The following is a 25,299-nucleotide window of genomic DNA, read 5'->3' as shown; positions in this document are numbered from 1 at the left end:
ATCCTCTCAGGAAATACATATATATTTATATGCTATGTTATATACTATACCTGTGGGGTAAAATTGGACTGCTAGGGCTGAGAAGACAGTTAAAGTTCTCAGTTTTGTCATGTTAAGCTTTCAGAGACAGCTACTGTCTTTCATTAGTAAGAATATATAAGGTAAGTGGGGAGGTGCGTCCGTGCTCAGTCGTGTCCAACTCTGTATGACCCCATGGACTGTAGCCCTCCAGACTCCTCTGTCAGTGGGATTTTCCAGCCAAGAACACTGGAGTGGGTTGGCATTTTCTTCTCCAGGAGATATTCCTGACCCAGGGATCAAACCCACGTCTCCTGAATCTCCTTACTTGGCAGGTGGATTTACCACTGGGCCACCTGGGAAGCCCAAGTGGAGACATACTCTCTCAATTTAGTCCATCAGGTACTTAAGAGGTCCTCTGTGTACCTACCTAGATTAGGGAATTTGAATACAAGTTTGAATAAAATTAACCACATACCTTCAATGAGACCACTGAGCAGTAAGGGAGATAAGACTCCAAAGATGAAATTTGGAAATTGTATTGTAAGTTCAATTTAGAAGTACTCACAGAATGCTTTAGTATAGAAATGGGTCAGAAAATTTCCATGGAGGTGGTTAGGCTTAGGCTAAGATTCACAGAACTGTTCTTCAGCCAAAGAACAAAATGTGTTTTATTTTAAATGGAGTGAGGAGTAAGAATAAAGTGAAAATGAAAGCACAGTGGACAGAAAGAACATCAGAAAGGAATAACAGATTCTCTCAATGACCTTACTCAGAAATCCAGTAGATTAATGACCAAATTCTTAATCATCTGATGTCTTAGTCTCTCGTAAGGGCACCACAGAGCAAAACTTTAGAAAATAAATAGTTACATCCCAAGAAAATCAATTATCCCACTTATTTCTGTGAATTTTCGAAGTGGACTTGAAAATGGATGCTTACCTCCTCTCAAAGTCAACATCATTTCCAGTCTGTCAAGACTTAACAAATCAACAAATCATTTAATCATTTTATAATGTATACTGGCCTATTATTTCAATAAATATTCATATATCTTTCAGTTTCTCTGGGTTCAGAATTAAGACCGGTCCCAATCCCTCATTTACCTTCTAACTTTAAAGTTCTCCATGAGAGTATATTTAGCTCTCCAGCAGCTCTCTGACATGGTATCTACTTACTCTGCCCTATTCCACCAACCACCAGCAGAGCCCAACTATCCACATTCCCATTTCCCGGAACTGATGAGCACAAGGAGCATGTATACCTTCTTCTTGTCCTGGCCTAATTTTGTAACCTCATGGTAATCCTGCTATTTCCTTTCTCAGATGCTTCATCAACCTAGCCCTGAGTCTTGTTTTCATCAAATCTGTTCTGCGGAGCTATGCTTCAAGATTCGTTTATTAACAAATCCATGAATTCAAAAGCAGTTCTAGAAAACAGAGGAAACTAGTCCTTGTCCTCTTGCTATTCACATACATACAATTGCAAACTAGATCAGAAACAATAGCTAAATCAGTGCAGGCTATATTGGTGCATCTCCTTCCACATTTTCCAAATGAGATTTTGCACAATCATAGGTATAAGAACATGTAGGTAAAAGTGTAGCCTCAGGAGGTTGTGAGTGTGCATTCTCATTTCATCTTGTTTTTTTTTTTTACCTTCAGTTTTCCTTTAACTCTTCATACTATTTTGGCATAAGCTCTTTCCCCATTCATCTTGATATTTTCACAGCCTAACCATTACACAACTTACCATGGTCTCTAAGAAACATGCTAAGTGGGAGGTATTTATACTTTTCTTAAAACCCACATCCCCTGGGATGGGTCCCAATAGTATCTTAGGGAATTTGATGCAGTTATTAGGCTTCAAAGAATTCTTTATTATTACTATTATTGAAATACACTTGACATACAATATTATCTTAGTGCTAGGTATCCTACACTACATAGTGATTTAGAATTTGCAACATTATGATATAATCACTGCAATAAGTCTAGTAAACATCTGTCCCCATACAAAGTTGCTACAATATTATTGACCATATTCTTTATGTTATATATAGCATAAGGCTTATTTTATAACAGAGATTTGTACTTAATCCCCTCCACTTGTTTAAACCCTTGCAACATTATCCCCTCTGGTAACTAATCTAATAGTTTAATCTAAACTAAACTAATACAAATAATTGTTATTTGTATCTATGAGTCTGTTTTCATTTTGCTTGGTTTTGTTTTTAGATTCCACATGCAAGTGAGATGATACTGTGTTTATCTTTCTTTATGTGACTTATTTCAGTTAATATAACAAATCCTAGATACATCCATGTTGTCACAAATGAAAAGACTTCAATTTTTTATGGCTCAGCAGCATTCCATTGTATATGTATACCATATCTTCTTTACCATTCATCTATCTGTAGACACTTAGATGGCTTCAAAATCTTGCCTATCATAAATAATGTTGGAGTGAAAGTCCAATTCAGTTCAGTTCAGTTGCTCAGTTTTGTCTGACTCTTTGCAACCCATGGACTGCAGCATACCAGGCTTCTGTGTCCATCACCAACTCCTGAAGATTTCTCAAATTCATGTGCATCGAGTCAGTGATGCCATCCAATCATCTCATCCTCTGTTGTCCCCTTCTCCTCCCATCTTCAGTCTTTCCCAGCATCAGAGTCTTTTCAAATGAGTCAGTTCTTCCCATCAGTTGGCCAAAGTATTGGAGTTTCAGCTTCAGCATCAGTCCTTCCAATGAATATCCAGTACTGAGTTCCTTTAGGATGGACTGGTTGGATCTCCGTGCTGTCCTCTCAAGAGTCTTCTCCAACACCACAATTCAAAAACATCAATTCTTTGGTGCTCAGCTTTCTTTATACTCCAACTCTCACATTCATACATGACAACTAGAAAGACCATAGCTTTGACTATACAGATCTTTGTCAGCAAAGCAATGTCTCTGCTTTTAATATGCTGTCTAGGTTGGCCATAGCTTTTCTTCCAAGGAGCAAGCATCTTTTAATTTCATGGCTGCAGTCACCATCTACAGTGACTTGCAAGCCCAACAGAACATAAAGTCTCTCACTGTTACCATTGTTTCCCCATCTCTTTGTCATGAAGTGATGGGACTGGATGCCATGATCTTAGTTTTCTGAATGTTGAGTTTTAACCCAACTTTTTCACTCTCTTTACTTTCATCAGAGGCTCTTTAGTTCTTCTTCACTTTATGTCATAAGGGTGGTGTCATTTGCATATCTGAGGTTATTGATATTATTTCTCCCAGCATCTTGATTCCAGCTTATGCTTCATCCAGCCCGACACTTTGCATGAGGTACTCTGCCTATAAGTTGCATAAACAGGGTGACAATATACAGCCTTGATGTATTCCTTTCCTGATTTGGAACCAGTCTGTTATTCCATGTTCAGGAGTGAAATTTAGAGTGTATATAATATTTGAATTAAGGTTTTTGTTTTCTTCAGATAAATATTCATAAATGAATTGGTGACTCATATGGCAATTCTATTTTTAATTTTTCAAAGAACCTCCAATGTGTTTTCCATAGTGGCTGCACCAATTTACATTCCCACCAACAGTGTATCAGGGTCCCCTTTTCTCTACATCCTAGTCAACACTTGTTATTTGAGGGTTTTTGATGATAACGAGTCTGTTTTTGAACTGTGGTGTTGGAGAAGACTCTTGAGAGTCCCTTGGACTGCAAGGAGATCCAACCAGTCCATTCTGAAGGAGATCAGCCCTGAGATTTCTTTGGAAGGAATGATGCTGAAGCTGAAACTCCAGTACTTTGGCCACTTCATGTGAAGAGTTGACTCATTGGAAAAGACTTTGATGCTGGGAGGGATTGGGGGCAGGAGGAGAAGGGGCCGACAGAGGATGAGATGGCTGGATGACGTCACTGACTCGATGGACGTGAATCTGAGTGAACTCCGGGAGTTGATGATGGACAGGGAGGCCTGGCATACTGCGATTCATGGAGTCGCAAAGAGTCGGACACGACTGAGCTACTGAACTGAACTGAACTGAACGAGTTCAGTTATTTTGTTGACAAATCCTTTGAAACTGAGACGAAAGTGAAAACTTTCAGCAAAACACAACTGTGAGGTGATATCTCATTCTGGTTTTGCTTTGCAATTCTATAATAATTAATGATACTAAGTAATGATGAAAAGAATGTTTCTTTTCATGTGCCTGTTGGCCATTTGTATATCTTCTTTAGAAAAATGTCTATGAGGTCTTCTACCCATCTTTTAATCCAGTTATTTATTTTTATATTAAATTGTATGAGCTGTTTATATAGTTTCGATATTAACTCCTTATCAGTCATGTAATTTGAAAATATTTTCTCTCATTCTTTAGGTTGTGCTTTTGTTTTGTCAACAGTTTCCCTTGCTGTGCAAAAGCCTTTAAGTTTAATTAGGTCCCATTTGTTTATTTTTGCTTTTGTTTCCTTTGCCTTAGGAGACAGATTCAAAAAAATATTGCTACAATTTATGTCAAAGACTATTTGAGAGTGTTCTTAGGGGGTTTTATGTTGAGTGAAATAAGTCAGAAAAAGACAAATACACATATGTGAAATCTAAAAATAAAAGCAAATATTTTATAAAAAGAAAGAGACTCACAGATATGGAAAATAAATTAGTATTTATCAGTGGAAAGAGAGGAGACAGACAAGATAAGGGTAGAGGATTAAGAGCTACAAACTGCTATGGATAAAATAAACAAGTTTTATAAGGACATATTGTACAACAGAAGAAATTCAGCCAATATTTTAAATAACTGTAAATGGAGTATACTCTATAAGAATTTTGAATCACTATGTTGTACACCTGCAACTAATATCATATTGTAAATCAACTATATTCCAATTTTAAAAAGTTAAGCATAGAATTGGACTTCCCAGGTGGTACAGTGGTAAACAATCCACCTACCAATGCAGCAGCTGCAGGAGACGCAGCTGGGAAGATCCCCTGGAGAAGGAAATGGCAACCCACTCCAGTATTCTTCCCAGGAAAATCCCTTGTACTAAGGAGTCTGGAGGGTTACAGTGCATGGAGTTGCAGAGTTGGACATGGCTTAGCAACTAAATGACAACATAAAATTATCATCAGTTCAGTTCAATTCAGTTCAATCTCTCAGTCGTGTCTGACTCTTTGTGACCCCATGAATCACAGCACGCCAGGCCTCCCTGTCCATCACCAACTCCCGGAGTTCACTCAGATTCACGTCCATCGAGTCCGTGATGCCATCCAGCCATCTCATCCTCTGTCGTCCCCTTCTCCTCCTGCCCCCAATCCCTCCCAGCATCAGAGTCTTTTCCAATGAGTCAACTCCTCCCATGAAGTGGCCAAAGTACTGGAGTTTCAGCTTTAGTGTCAGTCCTTCCAAAGAAATCCCAGGGTTGATCTCCTTCAGAATGGGCTGGTTGGATCTCCTTGCAGTCCAAGGGACTCTCAAGAGTCTTCTCCAACACCACAGATCAAAAGCATCAATTCTTCGGCACTCTGCCTTCTTCACAGTCCAACTCTCACATTCATACATGACCACAGGAAAAACCATAGCCTTGACTAGACGGACCTTAGTTGGCAAAGTAATGTCTCTGCTTTTGAATATGCTGTCTAGGTTGATCATAACTTTTCTTCCAAGGAGTAAGCGTCTTTTAGTTTCACGGCTGCAGTCACCATCTGCAGTGATTTTGGGGCTCCAAAAATAAAGTCTGACACTGTTTCCACCGTTTCCCCATCTATTTCCCATGAGGTGATGGGACCAGATGCCATGATCTTCGTTTTCTGAATGTTGAGCTTTAAGCCAACTTTTTCACTTTCCTCTTTCACTTTCATCAAGAGACTTTTTAATTCCTCTTCACTTTCTGCCATAAGGGTAGTGTCATCTGCATATCTGAGGTTATTGATATTTCTCCCAGCAATCTTGATTCCAGCTTGTGTTTCTTCCAGTCCAGCGTTTCTCATGATGTACTCTGCATATAAGTTAAATAAGCAGGGTGACAATATATAGCCTTGACGCACTCCTTTTCCTATTTGGAACCAGTCTGTTGTCATAAGACCTCAATGTTCCACTCCTTGGTATATACTTTAAAGAATTTGAAACAGGTATTCAAGCAAATCTTATAAGAATGTAATAGCAACACTATTGACAATAGCCAAACTATGAGTGTATAAACAAAATTGGTATATGCATACAACGGAACATTGTTTAGCCATAAAACGGGAATGAAGTACTGACATACACTGCAACAAGGGTTCAACTTAAAAGTATTAGGCTTTTATGCAATAAAAGCTAGGCACAAAAATCTCATATATATGATTCCATTTATATGAAACATCTAGAATTGATTCCTGGAGAAAATTCATAGAGGTAGAAAGCGGATTAAATGGTAAAGAACCCATCTGTCAATGCAAGAGACTAAAGAGACACCAGTTCGAACCCTGAGTCAGGAAGATCCCCTCAAGGAGAGCATGGCAACCCACTCCAGTATTCTTGCCTGGAGATTCCCATGGATGGATGAGCCTGATGGACTACAGTCCATAGGGTTGCAAAGAGTTGGACATGACTGAAGCAACTTCACTGTCTGGAGAAAGGGGAGAATATGGAGTGGTTGCTTGATGAGTGCAAGGTTTTCTTTTAGAGTGATGAAAATTGTACAAAAACTAGATAGTGATAGTTGCCACTGTAACTGTCTTAAGCGCCACTGAATTGCATACTTTAAATGGTTGAAGTGAATTGAAGTGCAAGTCGCTCAGTCGTGTCCGATTTTTTGCAACCCCGTGGACTATACATTCCATGGAATTCTCTAAGCCAGAATACTGGAGTGGGTAGCCTTTCCCTTCTCCAAAGGATCTTCCCAACCCAGGGATTTAACCCAGGGCCTCCCACATTATGGACAGATTCTTTACCAGCTGAGCCACAAGGGAAGCCCAAGAACACTGGAGTGAGTAGCCTATCCCTTCTCCAGTGGATCTTCCTGACCCAGGAATTGGACTGGTGTGGTTAAAATAGTCAATTTCTACATTATGTGTATTTTACTACAATTAAAAAAAATAATTTCTGGTTATATAGATGCCCAACAGAATCCAAAGAATTAGTTCCAGCATTTTATGACCTAAAAGAGTACAGGATAAGAAATAAGGGAGGAAAAATGATTAAATATGATGGATCACTAATACTATTTAAAATAGCAAGAATTGACAGTTAACCAAATAACAAGCAGCAAGGTCACTAAGATTTCCCTAGAGCTTCTCTTTAGCTGGAGCAATGACCAAAGGGAATTCCTATTCATTTTAATTCCAATGCTTCAGACTGTCTGGCACCTAGAGATGACATTGCGAATCCTCCTCAACACACAGACACGAAAACATTTGTTAACCACTCCGGGGATGTATCAAGGCTCTGATCTAAAAAGTGTTAATAACTAAATTTTCAGTTGCTACATGATCCCCTATGACAGAAGACAGAGTATCTAGTAAGTGTTCGTGATAAATCTGAATAACGCGTACCTAAGATTGAGATTCTGATTCACAGAAATCAAGTTAAGACTTTGAGTATTGGGGTAAGTTATAAAATGGCACATATCAGCGGTGTAGGGAGAGATACCGGGAGGACTAACATGGGAAGAAGTTGGAGAGAAAGTACCTGCTGGACACCTATAATATTTTAGGCTTATATAGCCTCATTTATCCCACTCAATAATAATATGAAGTAAATATGACTATGCTTATTTCTAAATAAAATTAAAGCACAGAACATAGTGCAACTTACCTAAGGTCACAAGGCCAGTAAGAATAGACTCAGGACTCTATTTCATACCACAAGAGGAATAATATTAAATATTATATGCTTTTCCTACACATACTACCATGATAATGAGTGAAACACAAAGTGAAAAAAAAGCTGAGTAGGCAAATAAGACTAGAGTGATGAACCTGAATCCCCTTAAACTTAGTGACTCCCTACATACCAAAATGTTAAAAAAAAAAAAAAAAGCATACAATATGATCAGCTGTTGATTTTTTTTCTCCTGATTTATATATCAAAGGGATTAAACTGAATTCAAATTTGATTATTTGGAGACCTGAATTAACAATTTGATGGCATGGCCCAATATGCAGCATGAAGTGGAAAACATAACTACAGCAATAGTAAAAAAATATCTTTGGAACTAAATGAATAGATGTGAGTAAAGAATTTGGCTTTGCCCAGAGAAAGATCTGGCCTTTGCTCTTGGCTTCCATGAAGTAATCTATGTCATATCTGATAGCAGTGTCTTTATTTAAGGTGAGGGCTGGCCAAACCAGACCTGAGTGTGGGGGTTGACCATGCCATAAAGACCAACAATATAATAGGATGGGAGATTTTGGTCATGTGGCATCAGTCAACGGGTGTCCAACCATGTGTGCAAAAAATCTATCAAGTATATGTAATGAAACCTCAATATAAAGTCCAAACAAGAGGTCAAGTGAGCCTTCCTGGTTGGCACACTGGCTCAATGCACATTGCCACATATCAGTGCCAAGAAGGTAATTCATCCTGACTTTATGTGAAAGAACAATAGATGTTTCATGTTTGGAAACCTCACAAGAAGATAATTCATCCTGACTTTACGTGAAAGGACAACAGATGCTTCATGTTTGGAAACCTCACCCTCTTCCCTAAGCATTTCTTCCTTTATCTGGTTTTAATCTTTCTCTAGAAGTAAGTTCTATGAGCCCTTCTAGTAAATTATTGAACCCAGGTATAGTTTGGGAAAACCCATATACTTGAAGTTTGTGTCAGAAGGAAGGACAGTCTTAGGAACTGTGCCTTAACTTTGCAGCCTAGCTATCTCAGATCTGATGTCACATTTCTCTCAACAGTTAAAGGAGTCGACAGGTTCTTAAAAATGAACTTCATTCTGAGAGGAAACTTCATGGATTATCATTCCCCACTTGACGATATACCTTAAATTCCTACTTGGAGATATCTGAAATTGAGATATCTGGACCCCAAGTATTGTGTGGAGCTGCTTCTAGATTCTCAATTCTGTTCCACTGTCTCTGGGTTTTGCTCTTGGCTTTGCCAGTAATACTGTGATATAGCTTTATGGAAAATTTCAATATCTGATAGTATAAATATTTCAGATTTATTTTCTTTGAGATATTTTTGACTGAACCAACTCCTTTTATTCTTCCTCATCTCTTGTTTTTCTTTATACCCTCTTTCACTACCTCTACTGACAAGTTTGCAAAGATAGGTCCAGATCAATGTCACAAAGCCTACTTCCAAACTAATTTCAAATCTTGATTCTGATGATTATTAGCTCTGTAAGCAATGGTATAAGTTAACCAACATCTCAAAACCTTTCACTTTCATAAACCAGAGGCCAGTAAAACTTGTGTCATAAAATTGTGGAGAGAACTGAATGAGATAATATAAGCACATAACATTAAGAATAATGTCTGAAAAATAGTAGGTAACCAATTCAAGATAGAGGTTATTATTCTGGTGGTTATTGCTATTATTATCAACTTTATCATTGCTTGATAGTATTTATTTCTTGGAGAACAAGAGAGAGTGCATTTAACTACTCTGAACCCATAATTTTAAGAGAAAATGGTGTTAACTTCTATTTGACACTTCAACTCTTATACTTATGGTACAGGTGAGAAGAGTCACTAGGATTATGTATGGAGAACTGGAAAAGAAAAAAAATAAAGACATTTAGAGGAACTTATTCCTAATACCAACCCTTTGTTTGGGAATTTCTTATTTTTAATCTTTATAGATATCAGTTAACTGTGGATTGTCCAATGGTAATCATCAACAATTTTTAAAAATCATGCCACCTGCCAAAGAATGTCTTCTCCCAATGTCACTGAGTCACATCCTTCCTCGTTCCTGTTGCTGGGGATTCCAGGGTTGGAAGTTGCACAGATCTGGCTTGGCTTTCCCTTCTGTGTCGTGTATCTGATTGCTCTCATTGGGAATATTATTATTCTGCTTGTTATCTGGACAGATCGTAGCCTTCACCAACCCATGTTCTACTTTCTGGCCATGCTGTCAGTGATTGACCTGAGTCTTTCTACTGCTACCATCCCCAAGATGCTGGGTATCTTTGGGTTCAACCTTCAGGAGCTGTGCTTTGGGTGCTGTATTGCTCAAGTCTTTTTTATCCACTTTTTTTACAGTCATGGAGAGCATTGTACTTCTTGCCATGGTTTTGATCACCATGTGGCTATTTGCAGTCCCCTCGGGTGCAGCATGATACTCACCAATAGAGTTATTGGTGTGATTGGTATGGTGGTAGTTCTAAGAAGTGTATGCATGATTGCCCCCATCATTTTTCTCCTCCTGCGACTGCCTTACTGTGGACACAGAATCATTCCTCATACCTATTGTGAGCACATGGGAGTGGCGCGTCTGGCTTGTGCCAGCCTTAGTGCTAATGTCTACTATTGTCTTGGGAATATTTCCATATTGTTTCTGGATGTGATTCTTATCATTATCTCCTATGCTAAGATATTGAATACTGTCTTTCATCTCCCTTCCCAAGATGCCCGCCTAAAGGCTATAAATACCTGTAGTTCTCATATCTGTATTATCTTAGCCTTCTTTGGTCCAGCTCTCTTCTCCTTCCTCACTCATCATTTTGGTCATAGCATCCCCCAGTATATCCATATCCTTCTGGCTAATCTCTATGTAGTTGTCCCCCCTGCCCTCAACCCAGTCATTTATGTAATCAGGACCATGCAAATCCAGGAGCATATACAGAGTATATTTGGTTAAAAAGATTGGATTAGAGGTAATTCATTCAGCTTATAAAGGTATAGTCTAGGAAGACTGACATTTGTGATTAAATTAATAAAGCAATGTATTTCACCCAAATTATATATATATATATATACATATATATATATATATATATATATATATATATATATATATATATGCTTGAACTTAGTCACTTAAGACCCCATAGACTGCAGCCCACCAGGCTCTTCTGTTCATGGGATTTCCCAGGCAAGAATACTGGAGTGAGTTGCCATTTCATCCTCTAGGGAGCTTTCTGATCCAGGGATTGTACTCTCCTGTGTCTGCTGCACTCCAGGTGGATTCTTAGCCACTGAGTCATCAGGGAATTCCCTTAAAGTTGTGTAAGTACCATATAGATTATATGTAGACATAGAAAAGAAATATTGGTTGTAATTGTTGCAGGCATGTATGTTTGTGTATGTCTCAATGTATACTTGCAATGATATTCACTATTGACCCAGGCATAGAATATGCTATGCAAGAGTAAATCTCAAGGAGGAGAGATTTTATCCACTGAAGAAATAGCTTTCTGTTAAAACTGTAACGTGCTCTAGATCTCTTTCAGATAGTAATAAGATTTCTTTCATAAGGATATTCAATGAGATCACATGACGAGTAGCAAGTAAAATGCAAAGTTTTTATAAATGAGCTGGTGGGCCTTGAGGGAACTCAGGAAGGAAAAGAATACCTGTTGTCTAGCAGCCATCAGACTGCAGTCCCTCCTCAGAGTGAGCCATGAAGAAATTCTGAATGTGAAAACACAGGTTACTGGCCCCAGATGACTAAGGTGCATACCAAAAGAATGATTTCAGTTAGCCTAGACTCTTGCACCTTCCCATACATAGAAAAACAGAAAAACACTAAATTTCTTAACTTTGGATATCTGTTATTTTTTAAATTAATAACAATCTTTCAGTGATCAGACTACCTTTGTTTCAAAACTTCTATATCTCCTGGCTCCCCTCCCCTGCTTGCCTCCTTGAATCAGTTCTATTAGGGTTACTTGAGATATTGCCTACTGGGCTTGAAGTCCTAAAAATTCCTGCCAAATAAAACATAATTCTGAACTTTTAAGTTGTGAATATATTCTAAGTCAACAGAACAAACGTATGGATACAAAGGGGGAAGAAGGGAGTGGGATAAATTGGGAGATTGGGATTGACATATATGCACTATTGATACTAGGCATAAAATAGATAACTAGTGAAATCCTACTGTATAACACAGAGACCTAAATGGAAAGGAAATCCATAAAAGGGGATATATGTAAATATGTAGTTGATTCACTTTGCTGTACAGCAGATAGTAACACAACATTGTAAAGCAACTATTCTCCCATATATATTTTTTTTAATTTTGAAAATAAAGTACTGCCTAAAAGTAAATAGTAAAATTTTTACCAAAGAATGATCAAGCAAATGATAAAAATTAGACTAATTTTTTTGAGCTTGAGTCAAATTTGAGCTTGGAGAATATTCTGTTGATACTTATGTCAGTCATCCTTTAAAAGTTTTATTTTAAATTATCATTCTTTCTTTTCTATTGACATTTTTGTAGTGTTTTCCTCCCTTTCCATGCTCTCAAGTTTCTGATTCTATGAAGTGCTTCATAAGCCTAACCTCCTATAAACACTTTCATTCATGAAATGGTAAATTTAACACTATTTATTTTGTGACAATGAAACATTCTTCCTTCTTGGAGTTTAAAAATGCTGTGGAAAGAATGAAAATCATTATAAGACATATGTTTTAGCAATTGATTAAGCAATTTAGTTAAAAACAGAGATAATAAAGGAATATGTTTCTTCCCAGGTGGCAGACTGGTAAACAACCCACCTGCCAATGCAGGAGACATGGGTTTGATCCCTGAGTCAGGAAGATCCCCTGGAGAAGGAAGTGGCAACCCACTCCAATATTCTTGCCTAGAAATTTCCATGGACAGAAGAGCTTAGCGGGTTATAGTCCATGGGGTTGCAAAGAGCTGGACATGACTGAGTGACTGAATATAGCAAAATGTTACTGAACAATTGAGTAATACTTTGAAAAGATTAAAAAGGTGTGTTTAGTGGCCTGAAGTTTATTCACTTAGAAATTGAAGTTTGTAAACTAGTGAGTAAAATGATTATGTGAGAGTTTAGAAAGTCTTATGTCACATTAGCATTTAGGAAAGATAGGACATAGACAATTAGTGAAACACAAAGTTGATTTCTGATAATTTTATGACTCAAGGAGAACTGTAATTTGAATAATTATAATGCAAGTAAAGCGAAGATGTCAGGTATGAGATACAAGAGAGAGACATGGGGCACAACTTAGCCACACAGTAGCAAGAGAGAGCAAGGGTTAATATTTATTTTGTTCATTGGTTTTTAACTAGACGACTTCAACTGTTGAAATATATAAGAAGAAAAAAAGAAACTTATTTATGAACTTCAAAACACAAATAAAGAAATTGGATTGTAAAGGACCTTAAAATTTTGGAATGTGAAAAAGTAAATATAAGAGAAATATATAAAGTGGATGAAGTAGGTATAAACAATGTATTTCTGGTTTACAAAAATGTCAATAGAAAAGAAAACTGATAATGTAAAATAAAACTTTTAAAGGATGACTGACCTAAGTATCAATAGAATATTCTCCAAGCTCAAATTTGACTTTGAAAATTACCACAGTAATCAATTCATCTAATTCTATGACATTCCTAGCCTAGTGATTCTTATTAATTTAATATACAAAGTCAACATTGAAAAATATATTATTAATGATATTTCAATCTCAGAAGAGTTAATATTGAGGTGACAGAAGAGAACAGCAAAAAATAACATGCCCACAGGTTTTCATAATCATACATTGAATTCCAGAAATATTGATAAATATTCTTTATGCCTTAAAGTAATGAGGGACAAATACACACTTAATTTACACATTTTATAACTGAATTTTTTTCAAAAAGTTCTGCCTACATTTCTGTGTCAAGATATATTTTGAGCATAAATACTCATTTCTGCTCTCCTTCAAAAACATGCTGAAATTAATGATAATCTAGAAATAAAATAATAAATATATAGCATTATTGGGAAATAGAATATATGTCATCAAGCACAATAATATTTGCACTGTAGGAGTCCCAGAAGGAGAAATAGATGAAACACTTATTTGAAGAAATAATGCCTGAAGATTTTTTTTCTAATTTGAGGAAGGAAACATATATCCAGGTCCAGGAACCCTATGGACTATAGTCCACCAACTCCTCTGACCATGAGATGCTCCAGGCAGTAATACTGGAGTGGGTTGCCATGTCTTCCTCCAGGGTATCTTCCCAACCCAGGGATCAAAGCCATGTCTCCTGCTTCCCCTGCATTGCAGGCAGATTCTTTACCTACTGAGCCACCTGGGAAGCCCCCAGGAAGCATAGAGAATTCCAGATAAGATGAACCTAAAGAGATTCACACCAAGACACAATTACAATTAAAATGTCAAAAGTTAAAGATAAAGAAAATCTTAGAAGCAAGAGAAAAACAACTTGTTAACACCCAAGGGAAACCCAATAAAACTTCCAGTGGATTTTTCAGCAGAAAGTTTGCAGATCAGAAGTGGCAGGATGTATTCAAAATGCTAAAAGAAAAAACTTTCAACCAAGAATAGCCCAACTTATGTCCACCCAGAGAAACAAATATTTGGCAGCCATCCATGAAGAAAAATAATGTCTTTGAGGGAGCTTGGAATCCAGGTAGAGCTTATGATTAAAGAGGACTGTTATGGGAATGCAAACCAGCACATCAGTATCAGGCCTGATGTTGTGGTTCTGACTGCATACTGGAAACACCCCTGTCCTCTTTGAGTTCAGCTCCAGTCCCTCTTGTATGTAGTTCTATCACTAGCTACTGCTGCCAAGGGGCCTATGAAGAACCAAACCTATCTGTTCCCCATGTGATAGATATGGCAGCTTCAGACCTAATCATGACCCCCAATGCCGTTCCACTCTAGCACAGACTAGGGGCAATTCTTCCCAAATAGAGACCCAAGACCCAATGAGAGCACTCTCAGACCAGTGGAAACCACACCCCTTGCAACCTGGCAACTATCCTGCCAATTGCAGACCTGACTATAGATCAGATAATAGCAGTTCCACTTTTATCCAACAATGGTCTCAGCGACAGTCCCATCAACCCAGGATCCTAGCAGGAGAATAACATTACCTGCTAAAACCAATCTAAATCTTGGAAGACATGTTTGTTTCTTCAAATGTGCATATCAACTCAAGGCTAGATAGACCACAAGGAATCAGACAAATACCAATGAAGGTAACTAATAAAGCGCCAATGACTGTTCCTAAAGAGATGGAGATCCATGAACTGCTTGACAAATCATTCAGAATAATTATCTTAAAGAAGCTCAGTGTACTACAAGAGAAAATATACAACTACATGCAATCAGGAAAACAATACATGAATAAAATAAAGGATTCCCCGATGGCTCAGATGGTAAAGTATCTGCCCACAGTGCGGGAGACCTGGGTTCAATCCATGGGTTGGGAAGATCCCCTGGAAAAGGAAATGACAACCCACTCCAGTACTCTTGCCTAGAAAATTCCATGGATGGAGGAGCCTGGTGGGCTACAGGACATGGGGAATAAAATAAGAAGGCTAACAAATAAATACTATAAAAATGAACTAAACAGCAATACTGGAACTAAAGAATATAATGACTGAACTGAAAACTTCAATGCAGACATTTTAAAGTTAGTTTTATATATAAAATGGAATATTATTCAGCCTTAGAAAAGAAGGAAATCCCGTCATTGCAAAAACATGGAAGTAACAGGAAGTTATGCCAAGTGAAATAAACCAGTCACATAGACAAACATCACATGATCTTGGTTTTATGTGGCACCTTTATTAAAAGAACTCAAACTCATAGTAACAGAGAGTAGAATGGCAATTACCACATGCTGGGGCTTAGGAGAAAAAAGATTATTTAAAAAGTTAAAAGTAGTTGTCAAGGAATGAAGGGAGTAGATCATCAGGAGTTATTGTTTAGTGGATATAGATTTTATTTTAACAAAGTGAAACAATATGAATGTACTTAGTGTTCAGTTCAGTCGATCAGTCGTGTCCGACTCTTTGCGACCCCATGACTTGCAGGACGCCAGGCCTCCCTGTCCATCACCAACTCCCAGAGTTCACTCAGACTCGCGTCCATCGAGTCCGTGATGCCATCCAGCCATCTCATCCTCTGTCGTCCCCTTCTTCTCCTGCCCCCAATCCCTCCCAGCATCAGAGTCTTTTCCAATGAGTCAAATCTTTGCATGAGGTGGCCAAAGTACTGAAGTTTCAGCTTTAGCATCATTCCTTCCAAAGAAATCCCAGGGTTGATCTCCTTCAGAATGGACTGGTTGGATCTCCTTGCAGTCCAAGGGACTCTCAAGAGTCTTCTCCAACATCACAGTTCAAAAGCATCAATTCTTCGGCGCTCAGCCTTCTTCACAGTCCAACTCTCACATCCATACATGACCACAGGAAAAACCATAGCCTTGACTAGACGGACCTTAGTCGGCAAAGTAATGTCTCTGCTTTTGAATATGCTATCTAGGTTGGTCATAACTTTTCTTCCAAGGAGTAAATGTCTTTCAATTTCATGGCTGCAATCACCATCTGCGGTGATTTTGGGGCTCCCAAAATTAAAGTCTGACACTGTTTCTACTGCCTCCCCATCTATTTCCCATGAAGTGATGGGACCAGATGCCATGATCTTCGTTTTCTGAATGCTGAGCTTTAAGCCAACTTTTTCACTCTTCTCTTTCACTTTCATCAAGAAACTTTTTAGTTTCTCTTCACTTTCTACCATAAGGGTGGTGTCATCTGCATATCTGAGGTTATTGATATTTCTCCCGGCAATCTTGATTCTAGCTTGTGTTTCTTCCAGTCCAGCGTTTCTCATGATGTACTCTGCATAGAAGCTAAATAAGCAGGGTGACAATATACAACCTTGATGTACTCCTTTTCCTATTTGGAACCAGTCTGTTGTTCCATGTCCAGTTCTAACTGTTGCTTCCTGACCTGCATACAGATTTCTCAAGAGGCAGATCAGGTGGTCTGGTATTCCCATCTCTCTCAGAATTTTCCACAGTTTATTGTGATCCACACAGTCAAAGGCTTTGGCATAGTCAATAAAGCAGAAATAGATGTTTTTCTGGAACTCTCTTACTTTTTCCATGACCTAGCGGATGTTGCCAATTTGATCTCTGGTTCCTCTGCCTTTTCTAAAATTGGCTTGAACATCAGGAAGTTCATGGTTCACATATTGTTGAAGCCTGGCTTGGAGAATTTTGAGCATTACTTTACTAGCATGTGAAATGAGTGTAATTGTGCAGTAGTTTGAGCATTCTTTGGCGTTGCCTTTCTTTGGAATTGGAATGAAAACTGACCTTTTCCAGTCCTGTGGCCACTGCTGAGTTTTCCACATTTGCTGGCATATTGAGTGCAGCACTTTCACAGCATTATCTTTCAAGATTTGAAATAGCTCCACTGGAATTCCATCACCTCCACTAGCTTTGTTCATAGTGATGCTTTCTAAGGCCCACTTGACTTCACTTTCCATGATGTCTGGCTCTAGATGAGTGATCACACCATCGTAATTATCCGGATCATGAAGATCCTTTTTGTACAGTTCTTCCATGTATTCTTGCCACCTCTTCTTAATATCTTCTGCTTCTGTTAGGGCTAGACCATTTCTGTCCTTTATCGAGCCCATCTTTGCATGAAATGTTCCCTTGGTATCTCTAATTTTCTTGAAGAGATCTCTAGTCTTTCCCATTCTGTTGTTTTCCTCTATTTCTTTGCATTAATAGCTGAAGAAGGCTTTCTTATCTCTTCTTGCTATTCTTTGGAACTCTGCATTCAGATGCTTTTATCTTTCCTTTTCTCCTTTGCTTTTCACTTCTCTTCTTTTCACAGCTATTTGTAAGGCCTCCCCAGACAGCCATTTTGCTTTTTTTCATTTCTTTTCCATCGGGATGGTCTTGATCCCTGTCTCCTGTACAATGTCACAAACCTCATTCCATAGTTCATCAGGCACTCTATCTATCAGATCTAGGCCCTTAAATCTATTTCTCACTTCCACTGTATAATCATAAGGGATTTGATTTTAGCTCATACCTAAATGGTCTAGCGGTTTTCCTACTTTCTTCAATTTAAGTCTGAATTTGGTAAGAAGGAGTTCATGATCTGTGCCACAGTCAGCTCCCTGTCTTTTTTTTGTTGACTGTATAGAGCTTCTCCATCTTTGGCTGCAAAGAATATTATCAGTCTGATTTCGGTGTCGACCATCTGGTGATGTCCATGTGTAGAGTCTTCTCTTGTGTTGTTGGAGGAGGGTGTTTGCTATGACCAGTGCATTCTCTTGGCAAAACTCTATTAGTCTTTGCCCTGCTTCATTTTGCATTCCAAGGCCAAATTTGCCTGTTACTCCAGGTGTTTCTTGACTTCCTACTTTTGCATTCCAGTCCCCTATAATGAAAAGGACATCTTTTTCGGGTGTTAGTTCTACAAGGTTTTGTAGGTCTTCATAGAACCGTTCAACTTCAGCTTCTTCAGCATTACTGGTTGGGGCATAGACTTAGATTACAGTGATATTGAATGGTTTGCCTTGGAAACGAACAGAGATCATTCTGTCACTTTTGAGATTGCATCCAAGTACTGCATTTCGCACTCTTTTGCTGACCATGATGGCTACTCCATTTCTTCTGAGGGATTCCTGCCCGCAGTAGTAGATGTAATGGTCATCTGAGTTAAATTCACCCATTCCACTCCATTTTAGTTCACTGATTCCTAGAATGTCAACGTTCACCCTTGCCATCTCTTGTTTGACCACTTCCAATTTGTCTTGAATCATGGGCCTGCATTCCAGATTCCTACGCAATATTGCATTTTACAGCATCGGACTTTGTTTCTATCACCAGTCACATCCACAGCTGGGTACTGTTTTTGCTTTGGCTCCATCCCTTCTTTCTTTCTGGAGTTATTTTTCCACGGATCTCCAGTAGCATATCGGACACCTACTGATCTGGGGAGTTCCTCAATCAGTATCCTATTATTTTGTCTTTTCATACTGTTCATGGGGATTTCAAGGCAAGAATACTGAAGTGGTTTGCCATTCCCTTCTCCAGTGGACCACATTCTGTCAGACCTCTCCACCATAACCCGCCTGTCTTGGGTTGCCCCACGGGCATGGCTTGGTTTCATTGAGTTAGACAAGGCTGTGGTCCTAGTGTGATTAGATTGACTAGTTTTCTGTGAGTATGGTTTCAGTGTGTCTGCCCTCTGATACCCTCTTGCAACACCTACCATCTTACTTGGTTTTCTCTTACCTTGGGCGTGGGGTATCTCTTTGCAGCTGCTCCAGCAAAGCGCAGCCATTGCTCCTTACCTTGGATGAGGGGTATCTCCTTACCGCCACCCTTCCTGACCTTCAACGTGGGATGGCTCCTCTAGGCCTTCCTGCACCAGTGCAGCCACTGCTCCTTGAATGTGGGTTGATCTTCCCAGCTGCCGCCCCTGACCTCAGATGAGGGGTGGCTCCTCTAGGCCGTTCCTGCGCCGTCGCAGCCTGGCACACTTGGCCACTGCCCCTGACCTCGTACTTAGTGTTAGGTAGTTAGAATAGGGAAAAAGGAATCCAGAATGGCGGTGGCTAAAAGATAAGGAAGTGAAAAGCTAGCAAAAATAGAATACAGGAAGTCCAAGGACCCGGAGTGAGGACCTCAGGTAAAACAAACAACACTACTGGCTGGCCCAATTTACATAGGACAGGCCCGGGGGTTGGGCGGGGTGGGGGTGGGGGACGTATAAAAAGAGGAGCCAAAGCTAGCTCTCTCTCTCTCCCATGTACTGGAGCGCTCTTCTCTTCATGTCTTTGGATCGACATGCCTTCACACCTAGAAGATGGATTTTCCTGCTCTCTTCTAAATAAAATAGAGCTGTAACACTGAGCTGTAACATTGATTTGTCTAAGAGCTATAACACGGTCTGTCCAAGACTTGAGAGCTGTGACACGGCGAGGAGGCCTTAATGTCTGTCACTCCAAATCTTTGTTGTAATGAGACAGAACCGAGGAGCATACACTCGCATGACATTAGTACTACTGAAATATACTTAAAAATAGATAAGACAGAAAATTTTGTGTAAAGTGTTTCTATCACAATAAAATATTGGGGAAAATGGGAAAGGGAGTAAACACAGAATCAAATAAAATAATTTGTTCATGTTATAATAGTATAACAAACTGATACTGGAGACATACAGATCATATCTTCTTCATACAGACTCTTCATAAAAGACATGGTAAATAAGGGAGGGCTGAAGGAAAACTGAAATAAATGGTTTCGTAAAGAGAACTTTTGATCACCAAATAGCATAGTGTTTTGAAGATTCATGATGTAGAGTTAAAGTTTAAAATGTTGATTAGGTATTGACTGAAGGTTTTAGCAACAATGTTGAGTATGCTTTACCAAATAAAGTCTATAATACACACCAGAGAAATGAAAGTCATAGGGAGGAATTTTAACAAGAGATTTGACAAAGTCAGACTTGATTTGGAAAGTAAATATTGACACAATGGTGAGGATGGATAACATGAGAAAGTGATAGGGGAGACTGGAAGTACAGGTCTCATTAATCAAAAAGAGAAGCAGTGAAAAAACAGGAACATTTGAGATTGAACCAGAATCTTTTTTATCACAAACATTATCTTCTGCATAATAACACAAAATTATCTGAACTTGGAAGATAAAAAAGAAAAACTGATTGTCTAGTATATTCAATTTTGTGTCAGTCTTTTTCTGTTGGCACTCAGGAAAAGCATGATCTATGGCGCACCCTGGTACTCTCAGGTCAACTCCATCACCACCCAGGAGGAGAAATTCTAAGTAAACTCTAAAATTTGAGCTCTAGCTGAATTCTGTCTTCTCGGGAGATCAGGGAGCTTCTTTTGCCTTCTGCCCAGAGAATTGAAACATAAGAAAGCCCCTCTCTGAAGATTTTGCCTGTTACCATTAGTTATAATTCAAGAAGGAGAGTCTTACTGGGTTGGAAGAAAGTTGATATCATTTTCTACAGGTATGATGAGCACCACCCCAAACCAAAATTTACTGTTACAGAGTCCAATGCATCTACCTGACAGATCTTCTTTAACTTTTGAAATTCACTTGTAGCATTGTCAAACTGCATCAGGATTCACATATTTATATTCAACAAAGCAAAAGACTTGCTAAGGATAGATCCCTAGGAAGTCACACTTTGAAAACTTAATGGTCTACATTCAATACTTTCATGCCTTTTGAAATGGACAGAGTCAGTGCCATCCCCTATGCTGATTCCTCCCCCTTTCGGATGTTTTCCTTCCTAATAGCACAAGAGACATCCCTTCCTGTGAGCTAAGGAATTATGTCTGGTATGGTGATGTGTCTCTGCAGATGGAGTAGGGAAGAACAAAGAGTTAGCTGGGTTTAATGACCCATGAGCCCATGTTTATGCCCAGAGGACTTTGAAGGCTAAGCTTGGGGAATTCTGGGACATGCTTAGACTTAGAGACACTCTCATTCACTATAAAGTTTTTTTCCATGTGATAGGACAGACTGAAACCCAGAGGTTTCTTGGGGTTCTCATCACCATCTTTAGCTCCAGGGCTTATACTGTGACATGCTGTTCCAAGGAAGGCCTGGAGGAGGAAATATTGGAAAGGTAAGGACACATGAAAGAGGGAAATGAGATGCTACAGAAAGGAGGAGAAGAGGCAAATGAAGAGAGAATGGGACAGCAGCCTCCTCTTTGCTGAGAAGTTATCCAAAGTAACCATTTTCTATTCTTGCCACACAAACAAAACATGACATAGCATACGGGATTAAAGCAGATGACCACAGGTGAGAAAACAGTAATATGTCACTGAGTTATACACAGAATATTTCTGCTCTTTCTCTCTCCTTTACACATACATTCACACATACTTTCTCTCTCTCACCCATACATAAATATAAACAAACACATACACAAATCCTTATTCTATTCAACAGCTGCATTCTGAAAAACTGGGAGCCATATCCTCATATAGCAATGTTAGGGATACTAAAGTAAATACTCCTGGTTTGTTACCTCCAATAGCAGCATTTATGTTGGTAGGGAATAGAAAAATATATAAATAAAATCATGCTATGTTAGATGCTGCAGAGTTGGATAATATCCTAGAGATGCCAAAACTTAAAAAAAACATAACTTTATTACTTTTAAGCCTAAGGAAAGATTCATTCACAATGCTTTAATTTTCATGTCACTTAAATTTGCTAGGCATTTTATCTATATAAACCTGAAGCTAAGCATAATTTCAGGACATGAGTGCAACTTTTCATATTAATTTGTGATGTTAAGGCATGTAAGGCATATGAACATGATTTAGCTGATAAACAAAAAGCAAATTACTGTACTTATTGTAAGAACATCAAGGGATTACAGAATAAACAGGAATCTGTAGGTATCAGATCAGAAACCAAACCTTTTCATAAGATTTGTTGCTGTTGTTGTTCAGTTGCTTAGTCATGTCTGACACTGCAACCTCATTAACTACAGTATGCCAGGCTTCCCTGTCCTTCACTATCTCCCAGAGTTTGCTCAAACTCATGTCCATTGTGTCAGTGATGCCATCCAATCATTTCATCCTCTGTCACCTCTTTCTCCTGCTCTCAACGTGTCCCAGCATCAGGGTTTTTTCCAATGAGCTGGCTCTTTGCATCAGGTGGCCAAAGTAAGATTAGCAGCTTAGATTAGATTTATGATGCTTGTTAATTCCATAAGATTAGCACGCATCAAAAATAACAATGGCTTTCTAGTATAAAGAGAAAGAAGAAAATTCTAAGAGAGACCATCTGACTGGTGGTGGTTTAGTTGCTAAGTCATGTCTGACTCTTGTAACACCATGGACTGTAGCCCGCCAGGCTCCTCTGTGGGATTCTCCAGGCAAGAATACTGGAGTGGGTTGCCATTTCCTTCTCCAGGGGATCTTCCTGACCCAGGGATAGAACCTGGGTTTCCTGCACTGAAGGCAGATTCTTTACCAACTGAGCTATGAGGGAAGCCCTGCTTCCCATAATTTGGCTGCAACAGATCCATGAGGGAAATCCCTATATTTGTATAATATCAAACACAAACAGTGGTATAAGTCAGCAGTTTTCATTTAGACCTAGGATTCTTTAACACCAGACCACACTTTGACAAACTCTAGGTATAATAATTTCTCAAAAGTAACCAAAAAACTTTTTGGAAAAGGAAAGGAAGAGAATACCATAAAAAATAGTATGCACTCTTTTTTGAAATATGGCCAGTTCCTTCAAAATTCTCATATATAAGAAAAAATAATATTGCCTGCAAAGCTGAGTGCTGAAGAATTGATGCTTTTGAATTGTGGTGTTGGAGAAGACTATTGAGAGCCCATTGGACAGCAAGGAGACCGAACCAGTCTATCATAAAGGAAATCAGTCCTGAATATTCATTGGAAGGACTGATGCTGAAGCTGAAACTCCAATACTTTGGCCACCTCATGCTAAGAACTGACTCATTTAAAAAGACCATGATGCTGGGAAAGATTGAAGGCGGGAGGAGAAGGGAACAACAGAGGATGAGATAGTTGGATGGCATCCCTGACTCAATGGACTTGAGTTTGAGTAAGCTCTGGGTGTTGATGATGGACACTGAAGCCTGGTATGCTGCAGTCCATGGGGTCACAAAGAGTTGGACATGACTGAGGGACTGAACTGAACTGATGAACCTCAGAACAATAACTTCTACTGAGAGAGTTGTTGACTACTCTCAGGAAACAGGAGAATATCTAATATTTCTAAATTAACTACTTTTACCATAACCTCCAGTGATGATTGAAAGTCGTTCATCTTTCCAGGACTCATTGATAAGAAAAACACTGTGATCCTACTTTCTGACCAAGAATTCAATGACACCTCTAGGAAAATGCCTTCTATCAATGACACCCAGTTCCATCCTCCCTTCTTTCTCCTGCTAGGAATACCAGGGCTGGAGACTGTACATATCTGGATTGCTTTCCCATTCTGTGTTGTGTATCTGATTGCCCTTGTGGGGAACATCACTGTTCTATATGTGATCAAGACCGAACACAGTCTCCACCAGCCCATGTTTTACTTTCTGGCCATGTTGTCCATGATTGATCTGGGTCTGTCCACCTCCACCATCCCCAAAATGCTGGGCATCTTCTGGTTCAACCTCCAAGAGATCAGCCTTGGAGGCTGCCTTGCTCAGATGTTCTTTATCCACATGTTTACAGGAATGGAGACTGTTCTACTGGTGGCCATGGCTTATGGCCACTTTGTTGCCATCTGCAACCCCCTCCAGTAGACCACCATCCTCACCAGTAAAACCATTGGCATTTTAGCCTCTGTTGTTGTGGGCATAAATTTACTTCTTGTGACTCCATTTGTGTTTCTCATTCTGAGGCTGCCCTTCTGTGGGCACCACATTGTTCCCCATACAGTGAGCACATGGGTCTTGCCCGATTGGCCTGTGCACCCATTAAGATCAATGTTATCTATGGGCTCATGGTGATTTCTAATGTTATTGTAGATGTGATTCTGATTGCCTCTTCCTATGTACTGATCCTTCAAACCGTTTTCCATCTCCCCTGTCAGGATGCCCAACTGAAGGCTCTCAATACCTATGGTTCTCACGTCTGTGTCATGCTGTGCTTTTACACACCGGCATTTTTTTCTTTTATGACACACCACTTTGGTTATAATACTCCCCACTACATTCACATTCTTTTGGCTAATCTATATGTGGTTGTCCCACCTGCCCTTAACCCAGTCATCTATGGAGTCAGGACAAGGCAAATCCGAGAGTGGGTTGTAAAAATATTTGTATAGAAATAATAGCTCTATGAAATGACTGGGAAATATATTCACAAATTTCAATAATCTAAGATCTAAGTCTTTCATTATATTGTATAATACTCTCCAGAGTTTTCATTTTTATTGGAAATGGTTTAGGGTAAAAGGGATTTTCTGGTGGCTCAGACAGTAAAGCGTCTGCCTGCAATACCAGAGACCTTGGTTCGATTCCTGGGTCAGGAAGATCCCCTGGAGAATGAGATGGCAACCCACTCCAGTACTCTTGCCTAGTAAACTCCATGGATGGAGGAGCCTGGTGGGCTACAGTCCATGGGTTTGCAAAGAGTCGAACACGACTGAGCGACTCCACTTGGGTAAACAGATAAAGCAAATGAAATGACATCGCTCAGTCGTGCCCGTCTCTTTGCGACCCTGTGGACTGTAGTTTACAGGTTCCTTTTTCCATGGAATTTTCCAGGCAAGAGTACTGGAGTGGGTTGCCATTTCCTTCTCCAGGGGATCTTCCCGACCCAGGGATCAAACCCAGGTCTCCCGCATTGCGGGCAG

General features: G+C 39.2%; 1 protein-coding gene and 1 pseudogene across 1 annotated transcript; both read left to right on the top strand.

Annotated features, from left to right (window-relative positions):
- The first annotated feature begins 9,876 nt into the window (after positions 1–9,876).
- On the top strand, positions 9,877–10,806 carry LOC101115309 (olfactory receptor 52E8-like; annotated as a pseudogene).
- Positions 10,807–23,842: 13,036 nt separating this feature from the next.
- Positions 23,843–24,768, top strand: LOC101120948 (olfactory receptor 52E4-like). The gene is given in 2 exon segments (XM_012095897.3): positions 23,843–24,377; positions 24,380–24,768. Coding segments are annotated over 2 exon segments (924 nt in total).
- Positions 24,769–25,299: the final 531 nt, after the last annotated feature.

Source organism: Ovis aries, chromosome 15 (genome assembly GCF_016772045.2).
Source record: "Ovis aries strain OAR_USU_Benz2616 breed Rambouillet chromosome 15, ARS-UI_Ramb_v3.0, whole genome shotgun sequence".
Taxonomy (NCBI): Eukaryota; Metazoa; Chordata; class Mammalia; order Artiodactyla; family Bovidae; genus Ovis; species Ovis aries.
This window is presented reverse-complemented; position numbering and strand designations above follow the sequence as displayed.